General features: G+C 42.5%; 1 protein-coding gene across 1 annotated transcript in view; it reads left to right on the top strand.

Moving 5' to 3' along the window:
* DSCAML1 (DS cell adhesion molecule like 1) overlaps positions 1 to 21062 on the top strand; it is a 391456-nt gene that overhangs the window by 223351 nt on the left and 147043 nt on the right. The window contains exons 6-7 of the mRNA XM_053691135.1: positions 211 to 486; positions 1883 to 2179. Coding sequence (XP_053547110.1) covers positions 211 to 486; positions 1883 to 2179 — 573 coding nt within the window. The remainder of the gene's footprint in view (positions 1 to 210; positions 487 to 1882; positions 2180 to 21062) is intronic.

Genomic DNA, 21062 nt, shown 5'->3' with positions numbered 1-21062 from the left:
CTTTAACTCACTGACACGCATATAAAAACCTGTTTTTAATATAATTTACAGGACATCTGGTTGAAATACTGGACTTCCAGTTAAATACTGGACACATGGCAATCCTAGTGGGTGCAGTTATTCAGGTTGTTAGAAAGTGGTATAGAAGATAGTTGTCTGGGCAATACAAGTAGTTTTATGGGGTAGTTATTTTAATCTTGTCTTTCACAGAACCACTTCGTGTTACCCTTACACCCAAGAAACTGAAGACTGGAATTGGGAGTACAGTTATCCTCTCATGTGCTATCAATGGGTCTCCTGGTTACAACGTTCACTGGTACCGGAATACAGAGCTTATTGAAGTGGATGAGTTTATCTCTCTGCGGGGTGCAGATAATGAAACTCTTGTTATCAGCAGTGCTCAAAAAAGTCACTCTGGGGCGTACCAGTGTTTTGGGATCCGTAAAAGGCAAACTGCACAGGACTTTTCCATTGTCGTACTTGAAGGTAAGTACAGGACTACAAAAAAACACTTTTTCTGTGATTCCACTGTACAACCTCACTCATGCAAGGGATCATCACTTTGGAAAAGTCCAGTTTGAGGACAGAGCAGAGCAGCCTCACTAATTTGAATCTGTTGTACATATTGATCAAGATTACAAGTCGCACTGCTGCAAATCCGTTGCAAAAACTCAGCGCGCATTATGGATTTTTCGCATTTGGGGTTGCGCAGCTATTGCAAGTTGTAAAATAACTTATTTTGCGCTCGCATTAAGCCTTGTAATGCAAACCGTGAAATCGCTTGCGCCTTTACGTATTCCCCATAGAAGTCAATAAAGAAGACAAATAGAAAAAAAGAGACCTAATATGTTGCGCAAAGCCCGCCATGACATATTCTCCTTGAAAAGTGTACATGACAATGAGAATATTTCATATTGCAAAAAAGGTTTTTGCGATGGAATATGTTCTATTTATTTCTAAATAAATATTTCTCTATTTGATGATAATTGGACTGATATATCTATTTATTGTGAGATATATATATGAATATATGTGTCTAGATATCTCAAGATCTATATGCAAATTTCACATTGAAAATACATCTGAGATATTGTTTGATGTGCATAAGATTGTAATGTGAAATATTTTCATTATCTCCATAGTTAAACATATCTCCATACATATAAATCCATGTTTCTCTATGTATGTGTATGTATGTCAATGTAAAATCCCTGCGTCAACTTTTTTTTCTTTCTAACACCCAAGATCTCCTATCTTTGAGCCCTTATAACTTATGTGCAATATTTATTTTTTATAATTTTTATTAGACAGTGTTAATATGCATGTAAGTGTACTTTGTAATGTATTTGTATTTTTAAGTTTTTTGGAAACTTTCATGTTGCCGAAAACTGTTAACTATAGATCTTCGAGCGCGGAAAGGATTGTTGCATAAAACGTGAATGTAATAGCTGTGCAATGGAAATTGATTGCAAAAAGACCACATCACGCGCAAAAAACTCATAACGCGCTACTTGTAATCTTGCTGTCTGAAGGGTATAGTTATTAAAGGGACACTAAAGTGCACACTTTCTGAGACACAAGCTACAGCTGTCATGTGATACAGGGGGCCAGTACATTTTGAAATTTGTCAGAAACAATTTCATCTTCTCAGTTAAAATTCAGAATAAGTGCTATTGCATTGTCTTTTTATTGATTCTACTGTGTTTGAAGGTCCTTTAATATGAAGTGTAGTCTGACTGAACTTACTGAATTGCAGGCTTCTACTTTCATATAAACTAATGCACAAAATGGGCAGTTTTTTTGTTTTGTTTGTTGTTTAACTAAGCTTGTTCAGCCATTATGAAAAGTATCTTATTTATTAAGAAGACTTTTCTCCTCACAGATGGGACACCCCGTATCCATTCCTCCTTTAGTGAAAAGGTGATGAACCCGGGTGAGCAGTTCTCCCTTATGTGCTCAGCCAAGGGGGCACCCCCACCCACCATCAGCTGGACACTGGATGAGGAGCCCATACAGCGGGATTCTGGGCACCGATCTAGCCAATACACTGCATCGGATGGCAGCACTGTCAGTTACATGAATGTGAGCAGCCCACAAATCCAGGACGGGGGGGTGTACCGTTGTACAGCACGCAACTCTGTGGGGAGTGCAGAGTACCAAGCTCGAATAAACGTAAGAGGTGCCTGTCCTACTTCTACATATCAGAATAGGGTCTGTACGACCAGATGGGGTGTGGAACCTGGGCACCCCTTGTCAAACATCTCTCTGTTCTTTCCACTTTTTTCAACATTTCTATCTCTAAAATGTTATCTGTTTTCCTTTGTCATATCATTTCTTGCTGTTTTTGTTTCTCAACATTTTCTCTTTCTATCAAATCTCTTATATATCTCAAACTTGTCTAGCTTGAGTCTAATCTTTTGTCTCTCTTATCTGTCCATTTCAGTGATTAAGTCAGCAAACTCATCTCACTGATCATCTGTAGTAGCTTTATTCTACTGACTTTATAGCCTCTGCATCTTAACTGACTCTGTGAACTCTACATTTTGTTGACGATTTCCATGACTGTGATGTTTAGGTCACCATGCGTGTGCACCATCCCATTGGCAAGGTGCTATTGCTTTGTCAGTTCCACAATTCAATTTCCTTCTTTAGTTTACTTCTCCCTAACTGGTTGTTTACTATTTCATTGTATTAACTCAACAAAATGAATTTTACTTAGTTAACTCAGGCTTTCCTATACCAACTTTATCACCTCTCCATTTACCTATAACCTCTAAATCACTGTCATTATATTCTACTGATTTGCTTTAGACCTTATTATCACATAAGGCACGCATCACATAAGAGAGGCCTTATAACTACTTTCTTGCAAGTTCATTGTGACAGTACGTGAAGCAGGAGATGATTTGTTCCAGTTGGATTAATTAAAAAACACCATCCCAAAGTTTTCATCCTGAAACCCTGCAAACTTGCTTTCCTGTTTGGAGAAGGCTGCTTTTCTCTGGGTTATAGATGTAATCTTCCAACCTAGATCCATAGTTCTAACCCACCACTTTCCCCTTTATATGAACTGCAATAGTTCTACCATTCTCAGGCTGCGCTGCGGAATCTGTTGGCGCTCTACAAATAACCGATAATAATAATAATACCATGCTGAAACAGATGGATGTCTTCCACCTCTATTATTCATGTACCCACTGAAGGGTTTGTCAAGACACACAACTTTACCACATACCCTTTCCATAAGTGTTGGATTATTGACACACACTTTACACGGACTCATTTTACCTACTTGGTGATCTTTTCTCCAAATTCTAAATCCTGCTTCAGATCCTGAGTTCCCTACTCTTCATCCAGGTCTAGGTTATTTGCAGTTTATAAAGCTTCAACTCCATCTTTCAGCCTTCAAAGGCAGTTCTTCAAATATACATACATTGTTTTCATCAAAATTTGCTTTCTGGTTATCAACATTACATTTTTGGCCTGTTTACATCTAATTTACCTGAAGTAATTTAGTCATTATCTCTGGCACACTATTTTGCCGTGTATGTCAAGCGGAATACTGTTGACCCAGAATATTAAAAGCTGAAACCAATAGCGTAGAGGCTCAATTTACCACAAACCTTTACTGGGACACTGCAAGTTAAACACAGTAGCCATTGAGCAGTTAGGGGTAAGAGGGTACTGAAGTAACTATAAATGAATAATTCTAAATACCAAAGGAAAATGTATCTTGGTAAAATTCTAGTCTCACTATCCCGATGAAACCTAACTTGCGTAGGTAACTAGAAATAACAAAAGATCTTATGTAAAACAAGTTAGTTTTAGTAGCGATATAATTGTAAAAATAAATGCATTTTAAGCATATCTCATGAGAGCAGAGGCATCCATGGTTATAAGGCTTACAGACACTGGAGATGCAGGAAACAACAAAGACAGTGGGCCAGATTACAAGTGGCACGCTAATGGATTTTTTCGCTTTCGTGCTAACTGCACTCAAACTAAACTTTTTACGCGGGTGGGTTAGAGCACATACTACAGTGAAAAGTTAACTTCAGGACTTTGAATATCGCAGCAGCATTAAAGGACACATCAACCCAAAATTTATAATAACTTATTTTGATTTTGTTATAAATGCATATTAAATTAAACTGTAGCCCATTTTTGCTGCAAATACAGTTTTCTTGTAAAAAGACTAACTTGTTCTTTTCTGGCCATTTTGAAATGGCCGCCTGTCTCCTCCTTTCCCTGACGTCATCCTTAGTGAATATTCAGCTGAAAAGAACATCTCTGCGTCGATTCAGCTTGTGCACGTATTTCGCGCATGAGCAATGTGTGCTTTTCGGCAAGGGGGTCATTTTAAGATCCAAATACAAACAGTAAACTACAAAGTCACTATGCTTCAGTAAGGCATTAAAGGGCCACTAAAATAAAAATTAAACTTTCATGATTAATATAGAGCACACAATTTTAAACAACTTTCCAATTCACTTCCATTATCTAAATATGCACAGTCTTTTATATGCATACTTTCTGAGGCACCAGCTCCTACTGAGCATGTGCAAGAATTCACAGAATATACATATATGCATTTTGTGATTGGCTGATGGCTGTCACATTATGCATTAGGAAGGAAAATGTAACTAACTTTTGCATTGTCTTTTTATTATTAATGTATTTATTATGCTATTCTACGCTACTCTGCTGAGGGGTCATTTAAATAATACATGCAAAAAAATCATCCAGCAGCCTGACAATGCATAAAAATCATCCAGCAGCCTGACAATGCAAGAAATGCCCCAGCAGTCTTAGAATGCACGAAATCCCCCAGCATCCTGATAATGAATAACATCCCCCAGCAGCCTGACAATGCATGAATTCCCCCTGCAGCCTGATAATGCATGAATTCCCCCAGCAGCCTGATAATGCTTGAATTCCCCCAGCAGCCTGATAATGCTTGAATTCCCCCAGCAGCCTGATAATGCATGAATTCCCCCAGCAGCCTGATAATGCATGAATTCCCCCAGCAGCCTGATAATGCATGAATTCCCCCAGCAGCCTGATAATGCATGAATTCCCCCAGCAGCCTGATAATGCTTGAATTCCCCCAGCAGCCTGATAATGCATGAATTCCCCCAGCAGCCTGACAATGCATGAATTCCCCCTGCAGCCTGATAATGCATGAATTCCCCCTGCAGCCTGATAATGCATGAATTCCCCCTGCAGCCTGATAATGCATGAATTCCCCCAGCAGCCTGACAATGCATGAATTCCCCCTGCAGCCTGATAATGCATGAATTCCCCCTGCAGCCTGATAATGCATGAATTCCCCCTGCAGCCTGAGAATGCTTGTATTCCCCCAGCAGCCTGATAATGCATGTATTCCCCCAGCAGCCTCATAATGCATGTATTCCCCCAGCAGCCTGAGAATGCAGGAAGTCCCCCAGCAGCCTGAGAATGCAGGAAGTCCCCCAGCAGCCTGAGAATGCATGAAGTCCCCCAGCAGCCTGAGAATGCATGAAGTCCCCCAGCAGCCTGAGAATGCATGAAGTCCCCCAGCAGCCTGAGAATGCATGAAGTCCCCCAGCAGCCTGAGAATGCATGAAATCCCCCAGCAGCCTGAGAATGCATGAATTCCCCCAGCAGCCTGAGAATGCATGAATTCCCCCAGCAGCCTGAGAATGCATGAAGTCCCCCAGCAGCCTGAGAATGCATGAAGTCCCCCAGCAGCCTGAGAATGCATGAAGTCCCCCAGCAGCCTGAGAATGCATGAAGTCCCCCAGCAGCCTGAGAATGCATGAAATCCTCCAGCAGCCTGAGAATGCATGAAATCCTCCAGCAGCCTGAGAATGCATGAAATCCTCCAGCAGCCTGAGAATCCATGAAATCCTCCAGCAGCCTTATAATCCATGAAATCCTCCAGCAGCCTGATAATGCATGTATTCCCCCAGCAGCCTGATAATGCATGAATTCCCCCTGCAGCCTGATAATGCATGAAATCCCCCAGCAGCCTGATAATGCATGAAATCCCCCAGCAGCCTGATAATGCATGAAATCCCCCAGCAGCCTGATAATGCATGAATTCCCCCTGCAGCCTGACAATGCATGACATCCCCCTGCAGCCTGATAATGCATGAATTCCCCCTGCAGCCTGATAATGCAGGAAGTCCCCCAGCAGCCTGAGAATGCAGGAAGTCCCCCAGCAGCCTGAGAATGCATGAAGTCCCCCAGCAGCCTGAGAATGCATGAAATCCCTCAGCAGCCTGAGAATGCATGAAATCCTCCAGCAGCTTGATAATCAATGAAATCCCCCAGCAGCCTTAGAATGCATGAAGTCCCCCAGCAGCCTGAGAATGCATGAAGTCCCCCAGCAGCCTGAGAATGCATGAAGTCCCCCAGCAGCCTGAGAATGCATGAAGTCCCCCAGCAGCCTGAGAATGCATGAAGTCCCCCAGCAGCCTGAGAATGCATGAAATCCCTCAGCAGCCTTAGAATGCATGAAATCCTCCAGCAGCTTGATAATCCATGAAATCCCCCAGCAGCCTGATAATCCATGAAATCCCCCTGCAGCCTGATAATGCATGAATTCCCCCTGCAGCCTGATAATGCATGAAATCCCCCAGCAGCCTGATAATGCATGAAATCCCCCAGCAGCCTGATAATGCATGAATTCCCCCAGCAGCCTGATAATGCATGAAATCCCCGAGCAGCCTGACAATGCATGAAATCCCCCAGCAGCCTGACAATGCATGAAATCCCCCTGCAGCCTGACAATGCATGAAATCCCCCTGCAGCCTGATAATGCATGAATTCCCCCTGCAGCCTGATAATGCATGAAATCCCCCAGCAGCCTGATAATGCATGAAATCCCCCAGCAGCCTGATAATGCATGAATTCCCCCTGCAGCCTGATAATGCATGAAATCCCCCAGCAGCCTGATAATGCATGAAATCCCCCAGCAGCCTGACAATGCATGAAATCCCCCTTTTTTACTTTAAAGAGATAGGAAAGTCAAAATTAAACTTGCATGATTCAGATAGAACATGTAATTTTAAGACACTTTTAAATTCGTTTCTATTTTCAAATGTGCTTCGTTCTCTTAGTATCCCTTGTTGAAAAAGAATATGCACATATCATACACTAGTGGGAGCTGCTGCTAATTGGTGCCTGCACACATTTGTCTCTTGTGATTGGCTAAATAGATGTGTTCAGCTAGCTGCCAGTAGTGCAATGCTGTTCCTTCAGCAATGGATAACAAGATAATGAAGCAAATTTTATAATAGAAGTAAATTGGAAAGTTGTTTAAAATTGTTTATGTTCTTTCTGAATTATAAAAGAACATTTTTGGGTTTACTATCCCTTAAATCTGTCAGACTCTGTCCTGGTGAGATTCTATAAGATGCCTCGTCATTATTATGGCGCTGCTCAGAGATTGCTTTAAAACGTTATTTTTACTTTGGAAACTGTATCTGATTAAGGGGAGTTCACTAATATTCTTTATGTGAAGTTAAGACAATTACTTTACAATACAGTGTTCAGTAAAATAAGCTGAGGATTTCTCTCCATGTTTGGGGTTTTTTGACTATCAGGCCCTTAGTGTCATGTGACCACAAATTGGAGGGAAGAGGAGCAATATTGCTGGAGCCATGTGTAGCCATAATTAGTATGATAGCGCTGGAATAATACATCACTGTATCAGGATTATACATCTAGAGTTATTTATTAAATAACTATACAAATGAATGATGGGTACATTTAGCCACCAATCAGCAAGCACAACCCAGGTTGTGAACCAAAAATGGTCCGGCTTCTAAACTTAGATTCTTACTTTTTAAATAAAGATAGCAAGAGAATGAAGAAAAATAGATAATAGGAGTAAATTAGAAAGTTGCTTAAGATTGCATGACCTATTTGAACCATGAAAGAATAAATTTGGGTTCAGTGTCCCTTTTAAAGAGAATGTACTCGCTCACGTAATAGGATAGAATTTAAAAATTTAGGCAGACTTTTATTTATCAAATTTGTACTATTAATTAATATTCTCAGATTTTTACCTTTTAATGCTATAATGATAAGCACTATTTCTCTGTCCGCCATATTGCTCAATTGATTGACAGATGACCAAACTGCAATCCACTAATCATTGTTTTTCCCCCCCCCGGGGAGTTCAGCCCCTTTGCACAAACGTCATTCCCCGGTGGGGAAACAACGATTAGTGGATTGCAGATTCGGCATCTGACTATCAATTGAGCAATATGGCGGGCGAAGGAACGTCGCTTATCATTATAGCATTAAAAGGTAAAAATCTGAGAATATTAATAAATAGTACAAATTTGATGAATAAAAGTCTGCCTAAATTTTTTAATTCTATCCAATGACGTAAGCGAGTACGCTCAAGTTTACATTTACTTTAAGTATTTCACCCATTTATTTCATAAAGTTTTATTTTTTCTTGTCTTATTTCTCTTTTACGTACCCTAAAAGCATATTATATGTATGTCCATATGTTGTGTATATTTAATTTAGTATAACAATTCAAGTCATACAGTGCATTAGCATTATAGAGCTAGAGTGTACTGTATTTGCTAGTTATAATGGGCCCAATACAGAATTTCAGTCCACAAATCAGATTTTTGCGCCCCCCCCCCCTCCTTATTTTCTTTATTTATTTGATTTCAGCAAAGCAGAGTAGAAGCAAGGATACATCCATTCCCCATGTTTATTCTTAAAGGGATATGAAACCCAATTTTCTTCATAAACAGGGAGAGTCCACAGCTGCATTAATTACTTTTGGGAATACAGAACCTGGCCACCAGGAGGAGGCAAAGACACCCCAGCCAAAGGTTTAAATACCTCCCCCACTTCCCTCATCCCCCAGTCATTCTTTGCCTTTTGTTTCAAGTTGGCAGAGAAGTGTCAGAAGATTCAATAAGTCTCTTATGAAGGGTAGTACTCTTCGGAATGGGACTGGAGTTTTAAGTATTCCTGTCAGCCTCTCAGTGAGAGCTTGGATGAAAGTTAGAGTCCGGAGATGCAGGAAGAGTCTTTCGGCGAAACCATCCTGACTCATATTAACAGCTCCATAGGCAATCAGCGTTGACGAGTTTCGCTGCCTGCTTTCTTCACTCAAGTCCATGTCAGAAGCAATGCTACTATCTCTCACACTTGAAGGGACGTGTTCCTGTTCCACAGAGTAGTTTCTGGTAAGATTGTTTCATTTTACTTTCAATATGAGAATGTAATGTAAAAGAAGAGTCAGGGTCTCAGTGGGACTCCTTTTATCTTTATGGATTCCAGGGTTAATATCTCCTCAGGGGGGACTTTAATCATGTTTGTTATGTGATTCTGTCGGCTAATGTGTAGTGATGCTTGGGCTCGTGGCTATTTCGGAACATACCGGCCTTTTTGTCAGACTGCGCGGTCCTTGTGGACTGGCGCACTTTTCTTTGGCCTGCACGGTGCACCTTGTGAACGGACTTGGTCACGTTTTCTGTTCTCCATTTCTGTATTCCTGACCGGGTGGCGACGGAGAGAGTCTGTTTCATTAGTTGTCTGGGTCATAGTAGGTGGTGAGTGCCCCAGCCATTGGGGGGTGTAAGGTGCCGTTTATTTTTTATCCATAATTTCAATCACTAAGTTATGGAGGATTCAGATTTTTTGGAGACAGATGTCTCTGATTCAGATTCTTCTTCTTCCGAAGAGTATGAAATGGCCTGGGTAATCCATGTCCATCAGTTATGTTCCAAATGCCACTTTAGAGTGCTCTTTTCTCCCGAATCGGAGAACTTAGAGTCTGCCGAGCCATTCGCCCCTGAGGATCCCATATACCACGAAGCGCAGAACCTTCTCTTGTTACGCAAGCAGGGGTCCCAAATGCCGTTACCTCTTCTCTGGAAGATGGCTTGTTTCCTCCAGAAGTTATGACACGGTCCACATGGCCATATCTATGGCGTTGGCGCATTTACATCTTCCACTATGTTACATTAACCAGGGCTCGTCAGGCGTGAGATCATCTGAATCAGTTTAGCCCTCTGGGGAAGCGGTTTCCTCTGAGGCTTCAGGGGTCTAACCCTCGGGGCCAGGGTCATTAGTTGCCCCGGTGGAGGTAAGTCTTGCCTCTTGTTATAGACTGGTGCACCTTCGTGTTCTGCTGAGGCATGTTTTGGTAGTGCTGGAGGATCCCAGTCCTAACGGATCGATGGATACTCGGTATTCCGTTCCAGACGGCAAGCAGGGCTAGACGAGGGGGGATGAAGTCAATCTCCTTGTCGTTTCCATTCTTTGGGTATCTTATTCCAGTTCTGAGCTTTGGAAGAATTGGGTCTCTGACCAGCTGGTCCTGTTAGTGTGTCCATTCTTCTTGGGCTTTCACCTGCGGGTACTGCCCTCATTTACTTTAATCTGGTTAGGATGTATTTTATTTCCTACTGTAAAAGCTCATGTCTGTTATAGTTTTTTGTGGTTGCTTTGACACTTTCGCGGAAGATAATTAAATAGTGTTAGGACATTGTTATGTCTATCGTTTATTTTGTCTTTCCCTACTAGGGCTTCGACTTTTCTGTGGCCTTGGACAGTTCTAGGGTGCCCTATGTATAGGGCTGGTCCTGGTCGGGCACTAGTTTTTCTGTTTCTTGAGGTCTGTATCAACCACATGGTGCCTGTTGTAACCAGCTGGCCCGGTTGGGGTGCTGACTTGCTTACTCTGGTGAAGAGTTTGCTTTCCTGGTTTGTATGTTATAGGAGGTCTTTCGTTCCTAGACGTCGGGCTGGTCCTTATTTATTTCTTTGGGTTGGGTATCAGAGGGGATTGTGCTCAGTCCTCAATGTCCTATTCCTGATGGCTGGCGGGGTTTCCGAGCTCGGATCCTGCTAAGGCTAGAATTTTCTCCTTCCCAATAGGGTTGGAAGTTCGGGTGACTCCTTGGAAATCCATGGTACCAGGTTTAGGTGGCGATCACTTGTCTCCTCTATTGGTATTTTTTCTTGGATTGTCCATTTGGAATTCTTGGTGATGGTACCTCTTCCTTAAAGGGTCAAGGTTGTTTGTGCCGCTTTTTTCCCCTTTCTTGGTGCTGCATGAAATCCCTCTGCAGCCTAAGAAAACATGAAATTCCATTGCAGCCTAAGAGTGCATGGAATCCCCCAGCAGCCTGACAATGCACAAAAATCACCCAGCACCCTGAGAATGCATGAAATCCCTCAGCATTCAACCTGCTTATGTGTGGTGTTAATTGGGCTCTTGGTTTGGAACGTTAAGGCCTCTGGAAGTGATGCGGCCTTATAGTTAGGCGCGCTTTTTTGGACTGTACGGTTCACCTTGTGGCCGGGCGTGATTACATTCCGTCTTCCATTTTCGCATTCCTGACCGTGTGGTGAAGGAGAATTTCTAGTCGGCAGGGGTCTGGTTCATAGGAGGTAGTGAGTGCCCCAGCCATTGTGGGTGTCAGGTGCCATTTAGTTTTACTTCTTTAGTCCATATTTGCATATCCTCTATCCAGTTATGGAGGACTGTTCAAATTTCAGATTCAGTTATGGTGAATTCTGATACTGAGACTGTTTTACTTTCAGATTCAGATTCTGCGTCCGGTGACAAATCTGGATTGGCCTCATGACACATGTCAACAAGTTATTTTCTGTATGCCATATGAAAGCGACTCAGGCAATCAAGGGACAGCTGAGCCATCCACTTCTGGGGGTCCCCTCTGCCGAAAGGCAAGTTCCCTACCGCTCCATACGTCTACACATGCGGGTAACCCAGTTTATGATTATTCCTCCATGCAGGGTGGCGTGTTCCCCCCGGAGGTTGCAGCATATTTTCACTTCCATGTATTTTTGATGATTATTCGTCTGCAGAGTCCTGACGTTTATTTGCGATTGTGCTTGTGCCCTATAGTCCCAGGTCTCCCGCCTTTTGTGAGGGCCTCTACAGTTCCCTGCGGGTGTAACTGTCCCTGAGTGTTGTGCCTTGAGTTACAGAATTGTTGGCCTTCGCATATTACTCAGACATGTTTTTCAGTTATTAAATTACCCTATCCTTATCGGATACAGGAATTTTCAGTCTGCTCATTTGAATGGTGCACCTCGGGATGATGTAATCTCCTGATTGTTATTTTATTGAGATCTTTCCCAGTTTATGGAAGATCAGGGCTCCATTTGGCTGGTCCTGCGGGTAGGACTGTTTCTTCTTGGGCGTTAACCTCCGGGTTGCCTTATATTTCTTTTTATCTAATAGGATGTTTTTTATTTTGTTTGTTTCCTTCAGGAATCTTCTGGGATCAATACTCTTTGTTACTTCTTCGGAAGTTGTTTTGGACATGTTAGTCCTATGTTAAATATGTCTGTTTTCCTTTCTTCTCCTCTGAGGGAGGATTTATGCAGCTTGTCGGTTAGTGCCCTGGGCGCAGGCTGGTCCTGTTGGGTTTGTTCTGTCTTGCGGCTGTTCAGACACGTGGCACTGTTCTGCTTGGCTGGTCCAGTCGAGGCGCTCAGGTTATCATTTGTTTTACATGTTTCAACTAAGCATTCAAGAGGACCTGTGGGTCCGTGAGGCGGGAAGGATTGTTTCAGTCCTTATAGCCTTCAATCATGGATGACTAGGTCAGTGGAGTTTCCGCTGTGTCACTCTCTCTTACGTCTGGTATTATCGGACCTTAGTTTCCTCCCCCACGGCTGGTTTGGGGTTCCCCAGTACTGGGAACTTGAGCTATGTCCTTTACTCAATCTACCTGACCTGGTCATGGTTGGCCAGGTTTTCTGAGTGTCTGTTACTCATTAGGCTTGATGTGCCTTAGGGTTGGATTCCCTAGGTCAGCTTGCTAGGGTAACCCTTGTATTCACTTCTCTGCAGGTGAATGGATTTACAGTGTCTCTGCTGCATCCATTACACAGGGGATGTGTGTTGGCAAGCTACTTTTAGGGGGGTCCTTTCCAAGGACATCTGTGTTGGGGATTGATCTCTCCTTTAGCCAGTGGCTTTGTGCCTTGAGGACAGATGTTGCCCTTCTGGCTCCATCCCTATTCTTAAGGGGTTATTATCCTTCTTATGAAGATGTAGTCCCTTTCTTGTGGCTTCTCCTGGATTTAGGAGGTTAGAACTGTGGGTTAATTTATAGGAGAGGGGTTTGTTACGTTCCATTTGGCTCCAAGTTGAGACTTTGTTGGGCCTTTTTGCTAGATCCTTTGGGTCTACGGACTTGTCGTCTGTTTTAGGAGTCAGGTTGTACCAGTGCTCTGTGGGGATGGGTGTGGCCATTCTTCCGCTCGTTCTTGAGCTGGTTTTGGGGTTCTTCTGTTCCCCCGTTTCGGATCCGCTGGTTCTGGGTTGGTCCGGCTGGGTGTGGGTTCTGAGAGACGTTATCATTTTCAGGATCTAGGTGGGCATGGTTGCTAGCTCCCTAGGCTTACAGGCAGAGGGTCCAGGATTTCACCTCCTTTGAGCTCTGGGTGTAACCTCTCCTTCTCGAGGGGCCTCGATTGAGGTTCTGTGTTCCCTTTTGGAGACCTGTGTGTAGGTCTGTCGGCTTAGGTTGCCTAGAGCGTGTCCTCTGTATGGAGGTTGCTTTTTACAGTCTGTTCTCTTGTTGGCTGCTTCTATTTACTAGCAAGTATCCTCTGTGTTGTCCTGATGTTGACTCTGTGTTCTCGACTCAGGGTTTTTCGGCTGGGTCTGTTACACATTTTTTTGTGGTTGGATACTTTTGTATTCTATGTTCAGACACTGTGAAGACTCTGTCTTCAGTTGTCTTTCAGTGTTTGCATGATGTTGGAGAAAAGACTTTGTCTCTTTGCCTGGTCTTATCCCTGGTTCCGCTTGGTCTAGGCGTAGCCTCCTTTTCTCTATTGGGCCCATTTGGGTCTTTGTGAGCTGGGCTCACTATTGGAGGTTTCCTTCAGTTCTCCTTTGCCTTGTCCCCTTGGGAGTTTAGGCTGGTGTCCCCTTCATTAGTGTGGGGGGAGTGGTGAGGGATGACTGTTGGCCGACGGTGTCTCCTGGAGGACTGTTGGCTCAGTTGAGTCCGATTTGCGGTCTCTAGCTTGGCTTCTGGACTATATGCTGGTCAGTCCTTGGGGCCTTTCCTTTTAAGTTTTTTTTTTGTTGGGCCTGGTGCCCTCATTATGGGCCGCCTATTGTACCATCCCGTCTTGGCATTCAGTGTCCTCTATAGCTTGGATATTGTTTTCCCAAAAGTAATGAATACAGCTGTGGACTCTTTCTATTAAAGAAGAAAAACATAAATTATGTTTACCTTATAATTTTATTTTCTTTTGATGGAAAGAGTCCACAGCTCCCCACCCGTAATTTTTTGTGTGGGTCGTCCTTATTTATTCTTCTGGCACCTTACACCTGATATTTCTTCTACTGGTCCTTGTTCCTCGGCTGAATGACTGGGGGATGAGGGGAGTGGGAGGAGTATTTAAGCCTTTGGCTGGGGTGTCTTTGCCTCCTCCTGGTGGCCAGGTTCTTATTTCCCAAAATGAATGAATGTAGCTGGGGACTCTTTCCATCAGAAGAAAAGAAAATGATCAGGTAAGCATAATTTATGGTTTTTTTTACTTTAATCTGTCAGACACAGGACCAGGAACACTGCTGTATATATGTAGATTCACGACCTGCAGTCTGTGTGTGTTAGCCTGTTGTTACTTGGGGCTCGATTCTCTAAAGTTCTCTGTCCTGGTGAGATTCTTTAAGATGCCTCGACGTCATTATGACGCTGCTCAGGGATTGCTTTAACCCCTTAATGACCACAGCACTTTTCCATTTTCTGTCCGTTTGGGACCAAGGCTATTTTTACATTTCTACGGTGTTTGTGTTTAGCTGTAATTTTCCCCTTACTCATTTAATGTACCCACACATATTATATACCGTTTTTCTCGCCATTAAATAGACTTTCAAAATATACCATTATTTTCATCATATCTTATAATTTACTATAAAAAAAATTATAAAATATGAGGAAAAAATGGAAAAAAACACACTTTTTCTAACTTTGACCCCCAAAATCTTTTATACATCTACAACCACCAAAAAAACCCCATGCTAAATAGTTTCTAAATTTTGTCCTGAGTTTAGAAATACCCAATGTTTACATGTTCTTTGCTTTTTTTGCAAGTTATAGGGCCATAAATACAAGTAGCACTTTGCTATTTCCAAACCACTTTTTTTCAAAATTAGCGCTAGTTACATTAGAACACTGATATCTTTCAGGAATCCCTGAATATCCATTGACATGTATATATTTTTTTTTAGAAGACATCCCAAAGTATTGATCTAGGCCCATTTTGGTATATTTCATGCCACCGTTTCACCGCCAAATGCGATCAAATAAAAAAAATTGTTAACTTTTTCACAAACTTTAGGTTTCTCACTGAAATTATTTACAAAAAACTTATGCAATTATAGCATACATGGTTGTAAATGCTTCTCTGGGATCCCCTTTGTTCATAAATAGCAGACATATATGGCTTTGGTTTTGCTTTTTACTAATTAGAAGGCTGCTAAATGCGACTGCGCACCACACGTGTATTATGCCCAGCAGTGAAGGGGTTAATTAGGGAGCATGTAGGGAGCTTCTAGGGTTAATTTTAGCTTCAGTGTAGTGTAGTAGACAACCCCAAGTATTGATCTAGGCCCATTTTGGTATATTTCATGCCACCATTTCACCGCCAAATGCGATCAAATTAAAAAAAAACGCAAAATTTTTCACAATTTTAGGTTTCTCACTGAAATTATTTACAAACAGCATGTGCAATTATGGCACAAATAATTGTAAATGCTTCTCTGGGATCCCCTTTGTTCAGAAATAGCAGACATATATGACTTTGGCGTTGCTTTTTGGTAATTAGAAGGCCGCTAAGTGCTGCTGCGCATCACACGTGTATTATGGCTAGCAGTGAAGGGGTTAATTAGGTAGTTTGTAGGGAGCTTGCAGGGTTAATTTTAGCTTTAGTGTAGAGATCAGCCTCCCACCTGACACATCAGACCCCCTGATCCCTCCCAAACAGCTCCCTTCCCTCCCCCACCCCACAATTGTCCCCGCCATCTTAAGTACTGGCAGAAAGTCTGCCAGTACTAAAATAAACGTTTTTTTTTTTTTAAAAAAATAAAAAAAATCTTTAGCATATTTACATATGCTTTGTAGAATCCCCCCTTAGCCCCCAACCTCCCTGATCCCCCCCAAAACAGCTCTCTAACCCCCCCTCTGCATTATTGGGGGCCATCTTGGGTACTGGCAGCTGTCTGCCAGTACCCAGTTTACAATATATTTTCTGTTTTTTATTTTATTTTTGTATGGTTTTCTGTAGTGTAGCTTCCCCACGACCAACCCCTACCCCCACCCCCTCCCAGATCCCTTAGATTACTTTTTTTGGGGCATGTATTCCCCCTCTTCCTCCCACTTACATAGTGTAGTGTAAGTGGTTCCCACCCGCTCCCTCCCCGTGCACGCGCCCGCCCGCCGCCCCCCGTGCACGTGCGCGTGTCTGTGCGCGCCCCTGACTTTGCCGCCCCCGATCCCGCCCCCCTCTGTGTGTCAGAAACCATCGATGGCCGCCCACCCGCCTCCCACTGCAGCTCCCACCCACCAATGATTGCGGCCATCGATGTCCGGTGTAGAGAGGGCCACAGAGTGTCTCTCTCTGCACCGGAGGGGTAAAAATTGTTATTGCAGGATGCCTCGATATTGAGGCATCCTGCAATAACCGGAAAGCAGCTGGAAGCGATGAGGATCGCTTCCAGCTGCTTTCCAAACCGAGGACGTACGCCATACGTCCTCAGGCGTTAACTGCCTTTTTTCTGAGGACGTATGGCGTACGTCCTCGGTCATTAAGGGGTTAAAAGGTTATTTTTACATTGAAAACTGAATCTGATTAAGGGGAGTTCACTCATATTCTTTATGTGAAGGTAAGACAATTACTTTACAATACAGTGTTCAGTAAAATTACTGATGATTTCTCTCCATGTCAGCGAGTAGTTGAGTATCAGGCCCTTAGTCATGTGACCACAAATAGGAGGGAAGGGTAGCAATATTGCTGGAGCCATGTGTAGCCATAATTAGTATGATAGCGCTAGAATAATTCATCACTGTATCAGGATTATACATTATTAAATAACTGTATACATTAATAAGAGAGTATTTAATATAACTTAATAGAATGAGAGCATTTGTGAATCGGTTAGTAAATACAGATAGACCTCGCTCATACAGCGGGTTAGGGACCAGAGCCCCGCTGTAAAGTGAAAACCGCCTTAAAGTGTAAAAAAACACAGTTTTAGCTTTCTTTTCACTTGCCAGTGTGTTTAAAAACTTGAAAACATGTTTGAACTAACATATATTAGGGGTACAATAGTGATAGTTTAGTTTAACACTAGCACAGCACAGTATTCAATTAGTATTTAAAGGGATAGTCTACACCAGAATTGTTCTTGTTTAAAAAGATAGATAATCCCTTTATTACTCATTCCCTAGTTTTGCATAACAACACAGTTATATAAATATACTTTTTACCTCTGTGATTATCTTCTATCTAAGCCTTTGCAAACTGCCCCCTTATTTCAGTTCTTTTGACATACATCCATTTTAGCCAATCAGAGCTGGCTCGCTGGAACTCCACGTGCATGAGCACAGTGTTATCTATATGACACACATGAACTAACACCCTCTAGTGGTAAAAAAAACTGTCAAAATGCCCTGAGAGCAGAGGCTGCCTTCAAGGTCTAAGACATTAGCATATGAACCTCCTAGGTTTAGCTTTCAACTAAGAATACCAAGAGAACAAAGCAAAATTGGTGATAAAAGTAAATTGGAAAATTGTGTAAAATTACATTCTCTATCTGAATCATGAAAGTTTATTTTGGACTAGACTGTCCCTTTAATAAAAACTTTACCTGTAAAATAGTGACAATTACTGTAGTAAAAGTTGCCAGACTACCACACTAAGACACAGGGGCATATGTATCAAGCTCCGTATGGAGCTTGATGCCCCGTGTTTCTGGCGAGCTTGCAGGCTCGCCAGAAACAGCAGTTATGAAGCAGCGGTCACAAAGACTGCTGCTCCATAACCTGTCCGCCTGCTCTGAGCAGGCGGACAGACATCGCCGGAAATCAACCCGAGCGAGTCCGCAGGGGGCAGCGTTGCACCAGCTGCTGGTGCAATGCTGAATACGGTGAGCGTATTGCTCACCGTATTCAGCGAGGTCTGTCGGACCTGATCCGCACTGTTGGATCAGGTCCGACAGACCTTGATAAATTGGAGCCACAGAGTGCACTGTAATGCTGTAAGCAGAGTTAACTGCGCATAACAAAATGGTGCCAGTCACTTTTCTTGCAATCCACATTAGCGCTGTATTAGCGAATCGCTGTAAAGTGAGGGATAGCTGTAGATGTAAAGTCATGCATTGCTGTATCATTTAGTGTGAATATGCCAGAGACATACTTTGCTGTATTATTAATGTGAATATGTCAGAGACATGAATTGCTGTATCATTTGGTATGAGAGAACTGAAAATGTGCATTTCTGTACCATTTTGTGTTTGTTTGTGTGAGACATATCTAAAACTGTACATAGCCGTACCAGAGTGTGTGTGTGAGATAGACAAATCTAAAGTTGTGCATTGCTGTACCAGTGTGTGTGTATGTATGTATGTGTGTGTGCGTGCGATAGAGACATATCTAAAACTGTACTTTGCCGTACCAATTTGTGTGCGATAGAGACATATCTAAAGCTGTGCATTGTTGTACCAATGTGTGTGTGAGCGATAGACATATCTAAAGCTGTGCATTGCTGTACCAGTGTGTGAGCGATAGACATATCTAAAGCTGTACATTGCTGTACCAGTGTGTCAGCGATAGACATATCTAAAGCTGTACATTGCTGTACCAGTGTGTGAGCGATAGACATATCTAAAGCTGTTCATTGCTGTACCAGTGTGTGAGCGATAGACATATCTAAAGCTGTACATTGCTGTACCAGTGTGTGAGCGATAGACATATCTAAAGCTGTACATTGCTGTACCAGTGTGTCAGCGATAGACATATCTAAAGCTGTACATTGCTGTACCAGTGTGTGAGCGATAGACATATCTAAAGCTGTACATTGCTGTACCAGTGTGTGAGCGATAGACATATCTAAAGCTGTACATTGCTGTACCAGTGTGTGAGCGATAGACATATCTAAAGCTGTACATTGCTGTACCAGTGTGTGAGCGATAGACATATCTAAAGCTGTGCATTGTTGTACCAGTGTGTGTGTGATAGAGACATATCTAAAGCTGTACATTGCTGTACCAGTGTGTGAGCGTAGACATATCTAAAGCTGTACATTGCTGTACCAGTGTGTGAGTGATAGACATATCTAAAGCTGTGCATTGCTGTACCAGTGTGTGAGTGATAGACATATCTAAAGCTGTGCATTGTTGTACCAGTGTGTGTGTGATAGAGACATATCTAAAGCTGTACATTGTTGTACCAGTGTGTGTGTGATAGAGACATATCTAAAGCTGTGCATTGCTGTACCAGTGTGTGAGCGATAGACATATCTAAAGCTGTGCATTGCTGTACCAGTGTGTGAGCGTAGACATATCTAAAGCTGTACATTGCTGTACCAGTGTGTGAGTGATAGACATATCTAAAGCTGTGCATTGTTGTACCAATGTGTGTGTGTGTGATAGAGACATATCTAAAGCTGTACATTGCTGTACCAGTGTGTGAGCGATAGAAATATCTAAAGCTGTGCATTGCTGTACCAGTGTGTGAGCGATAGACATATTTAAAGCTGTACATTGCTGTACCAGTGTGTGAGCGATAGACATATCTAAAGCTGTACATTGCTGTACCAGTGTGTGAGCGATAGACATATCTAAAGCTGTGCATTGCTGTACCAGTGTGTGAGCGATAGACATATCTAAAGCTGTGCATTGTTGTACCAGTGTGTGTGCGATAGAGACATATCTAAAGCTATACATTGTTGTACCAGTGTGTGAGCGATAGACATATCTAAAGCTGTGCATTGCTGTACCAGTGTGTAAGCGATAGACATATCTAAAGCTGTGCATTGTTGTACCAGTGTGTGTGCGATAGAGACATATCTAAAGCTGTACATTGTTGTACCAGTGTGTGTGTGATAGAGACATATCTAAAGCTGTGCATTGTTGTACCAGTGTGTGTGCGATAGAGACATATCTAAAGCTGTACATTGCTGTACCAGTGTGTGAGCGATAGACATATCTAAAGCTGTGCATTGTTGTTCCAATGTGTGTGTGTGTGTGATAGAGACATATCTAAAGCTGTAAATTTCTGTACTAGTGTGTGTGTGAGATAGAGACATATCTAAAACCGTACATTGTTGTACCAGTGTGTGTGTGTGTGAAAGCTGTGCTGTACCAGTGTATATATGTGTGTGCGTGTGAAAATAACATAAATAAAGTTGTACATTGCTGTACCAGTGTGTGTGTGTGTGTGTGTGTGTGTGTGTAAAAGGTGTACCAGTGTGTGTGTGTGTGTGTGTGAAAGTGACATAACTAAAGTTGTGCATTGCTGTACCAGTGTGTGGGTGTCTTTGTGAAAGCTGTGCAGTGCTGTACCAGTGTATATATGTGTGTGAGTGTGAAAGTGACTAAACTAAAGTTGTGCATTGCTGTACCAGTGTGTGTGTGTGTGTGAAAGTGACATCACTAAAGTTGTGCATTGATGTACCAGTGTGTGTGTGTCTGTGTTAAAGCTGCGCAGTGCTGTACCAATGTATATGTGTGTGTGAGTGTGAAAGTGACATAACTAAAGCTGTACAGTACTGTACCAGTGTATGTGTGTGAAAGTGACATAACTAAAGTTGTGCATTGCTGTACCAGTGTGTGTGTGTGTCTATGTGAAAGCTGTACAGTGCTGTACCAGTGTATGTGTGTGAAAGTGACATAACTAAAGCTGTGCAGTGCTGTACCAGTGTGTGTGTGTGTGTGTGTGTGTGTGAAAATTACATAACTAAAGTTGTGCAGTGCCAAAAGGGGCGCTGTTGAAATGGGTGGGCTCCACCGCCTTTTCCCTGGAGCTAATAGCGGACTAGTTACACCC

This window comes from Bombina bombina, chromosome 8, assembly GCF_027579735.1.
Source record: "Bombina bombina isolate aBomBom1 chromosome 8, aBomBom1.pri, whole genome shotgun sequence".
NCBI classification, from domain to species: Eukaryota; Metazoa; Chordata; class Amphibia; order Anura; family Bombinatoridae; genus Bombina; species Bombina bombina.
Note: the sequence above shows the minus strand (reverse complement) of the source record. Positions and strands in the feature narration are given on the sequence as shown.